The sequence below is a fragment of the Asparagus officinalis genome, chromosome 4 (genome assembly GCF_001876935.1).
Source record: "Asparagus officinalis chromosome 4, Aspof.V1, whole genome shotgun sequence".
Classification (NCBI taxonomy): domain Eukaryota; kingdom Viridiplantae; phylum Streptophyta; class Magnoliopsida; order Asparagales; family Asparagaceae; genus Asparagus; species Asparagus officinalis.
The window spans coordinates 7,744,893-7,753,119 of NC_033797.1; the positions used below are offsets into that span (position 1 = coordinate 7,744,893).

An 8,227-nucleotide genomic window follows, 5' to 3' on the forward strand; every position below is an offset into this window, starting at 1 on the left:
CCTCCGGTTTTTGTAGTATTGTATGGACGAAAAGCATGTGGAGGTTATTTTTTCTTGTTGAACGTTGTTACAAATTGCGCGAGCCTGTCCTTCTCGTTGGCGAAACTGGAGGCGGAAAGACTACCGTCTGCCAGTTACTGAGCGCTAATTTGGGTAAACAATTGCACATATTGAATTGCCATCAGTATACCGAGACTTCAGATTTTATTGGGGTAGTTCAAATTCTTTTTGTTCCCATAGTCCTCTTTCATTTTTCAACTTTTTAGTATACAATGATACTGTACTATGATGAAGCTCGTATATTGCTGGTGTAATCTTTCTGATCTTGCCATTCCAATCATCTTTAGGGATTTCACCCCATAAGAGATAGATCGAGGTTAGCCATGGAATTCAAAAATCTCGTTGAAGGAGTGAAAAAGTCAAACATTTCCCTTCACCTTCCACAAGATTCTGTACGTACTTTGTTATTCTCTTCCATTTGTCCATGTTTTGCATTGTGTTTATACTGTGGAGCATTCTTAATGAGTTAACCTATCCAGAGCACTAATAATGTACAATTTATCTGGCAGGTGTTATCAACTGATATATCACAGGCTGCTTCTATTATAAAACAACTAAGTGAAATTGAAAAAACTGCTTCCTCACTTCCTGGTGTTACTCAACATGACCTTGATGTTATCACTCATGTAAAACCGGAACTGTCGCGGTTGCAGCAAAAATGGCAGTCAATATTCTTTTGGCAAGATGGACCACTTGTTCAATCAATGAAACACGGTGATCTTCTTCTGGTGGATGAAATTTCGTTGGCTGACGATAGTGTACTCGAACGGTTAAATAGTGTCCTGGAAACAGAGAGGAAACTGGTGGGTGTTGTTATCTTCTTTATTATTTGTTTGAATTAACATTGTGTTCTTAAAGGCCATTTTAAAGCACGTTCGCATATTGACAGTTACTTCTGCACTGCTGTTACTGTTTCTTACTAGTATAATCAGTCAAGATAAATTGACTATTTTAGTGCATTATGTAGTGGATAGAGGTAATCTTTTTTGTTTTTATTTGTGCATACAGTCTAGAAAATTGAGGAAGTAATTTTGGACTATGGCATTAAATTATGATATTACTGGTTTCATCTAGAATAAGCTATCTCCAGTTTTTCCAGCATAGCTAAATTATCAGCAACCTAAATGAGCAAAGTTAATTTTGCATGTTGCAAAGAATTTTTTTTCATCTTTCTTTTTCTCTTAAAATGCTTTAGGAATTAATCTTTAATACACTGACTTTATCATTGGTGACAAAGACCAAATTAATCTCTCTTTTCACAATAAACATACTTATGTTTATGCATATGTTGTCCTTGGGTGGGTGTCTTGTGTTTTGGGTTAGCCATGTAAAGCAGAGCCTTGCTTTCCTGCCTATTTTTAGCGAGTTCTCTCAAGCCATGTTTTCCTCTTTCATTTGCATTGGATGGTTGTGCATTATATCATGTTTGTTTATGTCCATATTTAATGTTTTACATCCATCATTGTTTTCTAGTTCTTTTTAGTGCAATAATTTCTGGAGATGAATGAGTGTTTTATCTTCATTAAGCATATCCTTGGCTCATGTATTTTACTATTTATATTTATATTATCAAAGTAGTTTGTTTGTCACTGTAAAATAAAGTTTCTATATAGTAAGCTTTCTATCTTAGTAAACTTATTACTTCATAATTTTGTGACAATCTCCTCCAAAATATGGTTTCTCAATGCTTTTTAGTACCATGTAGACAGTTGTTCACTTTGTACCTGATTCTTTGTCTGTAGTTGGGTTCACCCTGTTCCATCTGTTTAAAGAAATATTTATTGGATTTTCAGGATATTAGTTATTATCCGTCTGTCACAAGGGTAGGAACACAAGCATTACATTAACCATTAGGGCCTGTTTGGTTTGTGGATTGCATCTGTATGCATGTAAGGGATTTCAAAAAATCCATATCCAGAATCTTGTTTGTTTGCAATGAATATTAAAGAGGATTTCCATGAGAGGTAAAACCAACCAAACTTTGTTTGGTTGCACATGGCTTTTGTTGAGGATATGCGACTAAAATCTCAAATTTGGTTAAAAACAAGCTAATTTGAGGGAATTACATTTGATGCATCTATCCTACATGGCAACCCCCAACTCGAAGTGTAATTAAAAATGCATGGAAACACACATCCCCTAGCTGTTGCTTGTGCAGACCTGGTCTCATCTGCACACATTTACGATATAAATATAAATGAAATTGTGAATGAAATATTAGAATTCTTCGAACTAAGATTTAATTACTTGCGCTTTAGCTGATAATTCGTTTACTTTCAAATTGGAGTTACTTAGTAGATGGTTGAGTATTTATGTTTGAGTATATTGGATTGTATAATCTTCTTGGAAATGGTAGTCTTCTATTTCTGCACATTGTGTTGAGTGTTGCCTTTGGTTGGAGTGTCCGCTTCATATTTTTATGTGATCAGATACATCCTTCTTTGCGTCTCTGTAGTGCTGATTTTTCCAAGTTACTCTTGTATGATTTTGGATTAATTTGAGGGTTTGATGGCCCCGCCGCCCCGCCCCCCCCCCAATAAGTCTTGTAACATCTTGACTTCTGTTCACTGTTTCTTTGTTTGTAAGTCATTATTAGCTGAAAAGGGAGGTTCTTTACTAGAGAAGATTACTGCTCATGATGATTTCTTCCTTTTGGCAACGATGAACCCTGGTGGTGATTATGGGAAAAAGGAACTTTCCCCAGCACTTCGGAACCGATTTACTGAGATATGGGTTTCTGCTGTTACTGATGATGATGAGCTTAGACACATTGCTTGTGAGAGGTATTCGTTTTACTTTTTTCAGACTATTAGTGTGCAGAATCATCTTGTCTTGTTATTATTATTTTGTATATCACTATTCAAAGTCTTTCATAGTCTATTACACATAACTCAATTTTTTCTAAATCTTTTGACTTAGATTTGCTAAACCAGAGCTCTCACGGTTTGCCGGTTACATTATAAAATTTTGGCAGGTATGTAACTTTCTTAAACAACTGCTTCCGTGTCTGTCAGCTTGGCTTTTTTAACTGAGGATTATATTATTTCCGGTTGTATTCATCCTCAAATTAACTACCATTGATTGCTGCACTTACACATCATATAAAAAAACATTCTGATATTGATCAGTACATTATTTGTCCACCAATATGCATTTAAGTTGCCGTTACCTTTTCAGAATAAAATAAATGTCCTCACACTTATGGCAGCTACAGTTTCCCTTCATTGTTGATGTCATTTTCTTGTGTATGTAGACGTTCTCATGGTGAAGTAACTACCATAGATTGCTGTACTTTACGTCATATAAAAAAACATTCTGATATTGATCAGTCCATTATTTGTCCACCAATATGCATTTAAGTTGCCATTACTTTTTCAGAATAAAATAAATGTCCTAGGACTTATGGCAGCTACAGTTTCCCTTCATTGTTAATGTCATTTTCGTGTATTGTAGACATTCTCATGGTGAAGTCACTACAGTTGTCCGCAATATGCATCACCAATATACCTTTGCTATCCTTGGAGACACACACAAACCCTGGTCAGATGTATAAGATTAATTTTTATGAACTTATATTTGAGCATGTGTCTTTTCAAGAATTTATCTCTAACATAATTTCTTTAGTTCTAAATAGACAGAGTCTACACCAGTTGCATAGTAACCTAAGTGACCACATGCAATGGTTATTTTGTTTGTTTTGTTGTGTTTTTCTCATTTCTTTAAGGTTTCTTTACCTTTCTTGATGTTATGTAGTGATACAAGACCTTTCCATAACCCAAAAATGGCATGTCATAATCCCTACTTTCAAAAGATTCCCTGCCGTGATGGTTGAGGGATATAATTTCCTTCTCCAACACCTACATCATTCTCGACATGTACAGATGTGCAAACTGTTATGAACCTGAAATTTGTATAAGTATGTTATTCCTTTTTTTTGGCCCAAGCCTGTTGAATATGATTTAGTAAAGCTAGGTTCACAAATATTTAGTGGCTAAAAGCAGGTCCGTTTGATATATGAGTGACAATGGAACATACATTTGTGTCATATGTAAATTTATAATCAAAAGAAGTATACATATATCAAAAGGACTTATATCTGTCTTTGAAAAAACGTGTCTCCCAACTCCTCCTGTGCATGTCGGAGTACAAAACTCCAGGCAATGTATACAAATTATTCAAGTTCTTTGCAGCTATTTAGATGGTTCCTGGATAGCATATGGTTTGTTTATTTTTATTGTATGTCCTATCCTCAGCTATCTGACTGACCACCTTTTATTAATTTTACCTCTTGTTGTAGTGGTTCAATCAATTACAAACAGGCAGAATACTCACTGTGAGAGATCTCTTGTCTTGGGTCTCTTTTATCAACGTGACTGAGACAGCTCTAGGATGTGAACATGCATTTATACATGGAGCATTCCTTGTCTTACTTGATGGGCTAAGTTTGGGTATTTTCTTACCTCAAATTTTATCTCGTGCTTGAATATTTACAGGGGGTAAATAAGGTTAGTCAACTTATGTTTATTCGAAGACAATTTTGCTTGTTAGAAAGCTGGTAAATGTCTTATATAGAGCATGAGGTCAATTACGCCTCTTATCCCTCTATAAGTGTTATCTTTCTCCACTGTTTGGATTGTTAAGAGATGAGGGATTTGTATATCCAATTGAAGATTTAATCTTTTTATACTGTTTATGTTTTTTTTGTTTTCACCATTATTTCATTTATAGTTTGCATCTATAATGTGTAGGAACTGGGATCTCGAGAGACGACGCCCAACTGTTAAGAGAGAGCTCACTGTCTTTCCTTCTTGAAGAACTAATGGTGATTTAACTTTGATCTAATGCATGGATAAAGTATATGTTTTTCATGATATTTAGCTTTACATATACACTCTTTTTCTGCAACAATAATAAAACCTTCATCCCAAATTTTTGATGTGGGCTATCTGGATTCTGTTCTTGCCTTCAGTTTTGTTAGGGGCTATCTCTTCATTAAGTTAACCACTGTAATATTCTTGTTAATTGCTTCAATTAAGTTCCCTTAGGTCTACATCTAGTTGATCTTTATCATTAATAGTAATTTATCACTTCTAGTTGGTGCATTTAGTGGTCTCTGTTGCACATGGTCAAAGCACCTTTTGATTCTCTTATTTTATCCTCGGTGGGAGCAACATCTAACTGACTACGAATGCACCCATCTTGTCTCTCTTAGTGTGTATCTACCCATCAATCATAATACACTATTTTTTGTTCCACTCATCTTTCATGCAGTGTTTTTTCATTGCTAACAGAGTAACAGTCTGATCCATAAATTGTCTTATAGTTCTTCTATAGTGTAGAAAATTTTATTTAATTTCGTAGGTAGTCTACAATCACATAGAATCTTAGAATTGCCCTACTTTAAGCATGTTGATTCCATTCGATGATCTCTGTCATTTACTCGCGAGTGTTTCTTGATCATTATTACGTACGATGCTGCTAAAGTTCTGTTTTTTATTATGTTAATTCTAAATTATCAGATTTGGAAGCTTATATTCACTTTTCTACTTTAGGAATTACCACGTAGTCTCATCAGTTAATACCACGACATCAACAAAACATACCATGAGACTTCCTTATGAATATGTCTGTTAAGTTCATGAATAACTAATGATATAAGATAGGGACTGAAAGCCCATCCTTCTTGTAAAACCATGATGATAGGAAATAGTTTGTTCTTTGAATATTCTTTCCTAGTCGTTGCTCTATTACTTATAACTTCATTCAAATCAAAATAACTGGAACATACTTGTTTCCTTTAAGAAACCCACCACCTTATCTCCTTTGATGTTCCATCACAAGTTTTCTTGAGATAATTGAAAAACGTATATAGACCCATTCTCTTCTTGCATCTCTTCGTCAATTGTGTTAATAAATAGATTTCATAGTGAACTTTGATGCCATAGAACCACTGTCTTTTCCTCCTCAAAATCCTGATTCCTATTATCCTAACCAACGAAAGAGGGAGAAGAAGAAGAAGAAGAAGGAATAAGACACCAAAAACCACAAAACAATAAATATTTCAGTACATTTGATCCCATACTTATTATCATATGTGTTCTGGACTTCTAGCGTATTAGGTGATACGTATTATGTTTTACCTGAAGATGAATCAAGGATGAAATCCTAGATGAGCTAGCAATTGTAGATACTTGGAAGTTTAGGTTTGTTTGGATAGTAGGATATGTTATGTCTTGTTTTATATTTCAAACCTTTTAATAAGGCAGGGAGTATTTAGTTTTAGTTTTCAAATAATTTCTTACCCGAATGTAAAGGAGAATCCTTTATTTCTAATTGTAACATTAGATTTCTTTGGCTTTATAAGTTTAGATTTTATCTATTATAGAGCTACATGTCCTTAATTTTAGGGAGTGCCAATGATTGGTAACTAACTAATGGGTATCAAAACCTAGTGAAACTTTGTCAGCTATGAAGACATGACAATATGAAGCTTTGGATTTCTCTTTTTTCTTCTAAATCTCAACAGAAACCCATGAACCTCCTCTCTAACTCAACAATATTTCACATTAAATCCATGTTCTATTACTCGTCCAAGGCTTGATGACTTATTTAGTTGTTACGTGTCACCATATTTGACGATTTGCGGAAGTATTTCATATGACTATTCTTTAAGCTTGTTTTAGCAATTTTATTCATGAGACTGAAGGTCATAGAAGGAATGTATTTGATCCTTTTGTTTGTATATACTCCTTTTTATCTGTATAAACCCTACCAGAAGTTCTTATCCTGAAACATGTTTGTTTTGGGACTATGACATCCAGCATGGGGGTCTGATTTTTTTACTGGTGTATATTGCCTTAGGCCGATTGTGTAGTGATTCTTAGCTCTTTTCATGCTTTTGTTTTCCATGCTATAGTTGATGCTCTAATTATTTGTTTTTTTTGTTGTTGCTTTGTAACAGGGATCTGGTAGTGTTTCTGTTGATTCTTGCTTATCGGAAATGGAGAACTATGGATGGGGCAACGTCAAAAGGCCTGTAAATGATATATCCTGTAATGATGAAGAGCTTTTTGGCATCACACCTTTCTATATTACTAAAGGTAAATGTGTGTGATATTTTTTGTGTCATCACTTTTTGTTTTCTTGGTACATTTCTATTAATTTTTATGGTGAGTTTTCTCATAAATTCTAGGAAGAACATCATATCACATGCAGTGGAAATTCAACTTTATTGAATCATAAACATGATTTGTGGAATTGCACTCTTGCACAAAGACAAAAATGACAAGGGCAAAAAGCAGGAACAAGCTCATTTCCCTGAATTTTTATGTTAGTTGCCTTTTCTTTCCATTGAGGTTAAAATGAGGACAAGTTCATCTGTTGGTTACATTCTTTCACTGTCTAAATCTTTTGTTATCTTTTTCTGTCCCTAATCCTAGCAAGTCTTTTGACTTGTGTCCTATCACTCGTCCTGCCAGGCTTACTCATTGATCTTCGTTGAACATGCCCTAGTGACATAGTATAAGTCACACTAGCTTTTACTGGTTGGGGCCTACTGCTAACTTTTTAAACTGTGTCTATTTCTTGACTTCTTTCTTCACAATTCCCGGGCTTATCTGCATTCTCATTATTTCCATTTCAGCTTGATTTTTTTAAGTCACCAATGGTGCTTAATTGTTCCAAACTCTGACTCATTTTAATATTATTTTTCTTAGCCATCTTATAAGAAAAATTTCTTATAATAATGGGCAATTAACTGACACTTCAAAGTCCAAAGAGCTTTTCCACTGCAATCAACCTGTTTTAAAAAACATTGACAATTCTATTCTCATTATTCCTCCCGTAGTTCTTAAGCGGAGCACAAGCTTAGTTTATCTTGGAAAGTTTATTGACAAGATTGTCTGCAAATGAGCTAACTGTTTCTTGTAAACTTGCTATGCTCAAAATTTAATTTCTTAGGTCATAATATCTGTGAGAGCAAGGGGTTCGAATTCTTGGCACCTACTACATGCAGAAATGCTATGCGGGTATTGCGTGCAATGCAACTACCTAAACCTGGTCTGTATGGGATAATTTTTCACGGATTTTATGATGTCTTTTATCGCACATGTCTAAGCTTCATCCAATCTCATGCTTCATTTTTTCCTCCTTTCCAGTCTTACTGGAA

General features: G+C 34.6%; 1 protein-coding gene across 1 annotated transcript in view; it reads left to right on the plus strand.

Moving 5' to 3' along the window:
* The window catches only part of LOC109838135 (midasin), a 45,174-nt gene that overhangs the window by 11,097 nt on the left and 25,850 nt on the right, over positions 1-8,227 (plus strand). Inside the window, exons 19-28 of the mRNA XM_020406603.1 lie at positions 17-212; positions 348-452; positions 570-863; positions 2,650-2,843; positions 2,980-3,034; positions 4,358-4,508; positions 4,809-4,882; positions 7,022-7,160; positions 8,020-8,118; positions 8,217-8,227. The exon at positions 8,217-8,227 is cut by the window's right edge and continues 60 nt beyond it. Of these exons, the coding sequence (XP_020262192.1) occupies positions 17-212; positions 348-452; positions 570-863; positions 2,650-2,843; positions 2,980-3,034; positions 4,358-4,508; positions 4,809-4,882; positions 7,022-7,160; positions 8,020-8,118; positions 8,217-8,227 (1,318 nt within the window). The remainder of the gene's footprint in view (positions 1-16; positions 213-347; positions 453-569; positions 864-2,649; positions 2,844-2,979; positions 3,035-4,357; positions 4,509-4,808; positions 4,883-7,021; positions 7,161-8,019; positions 8,119-8,216) is intronic.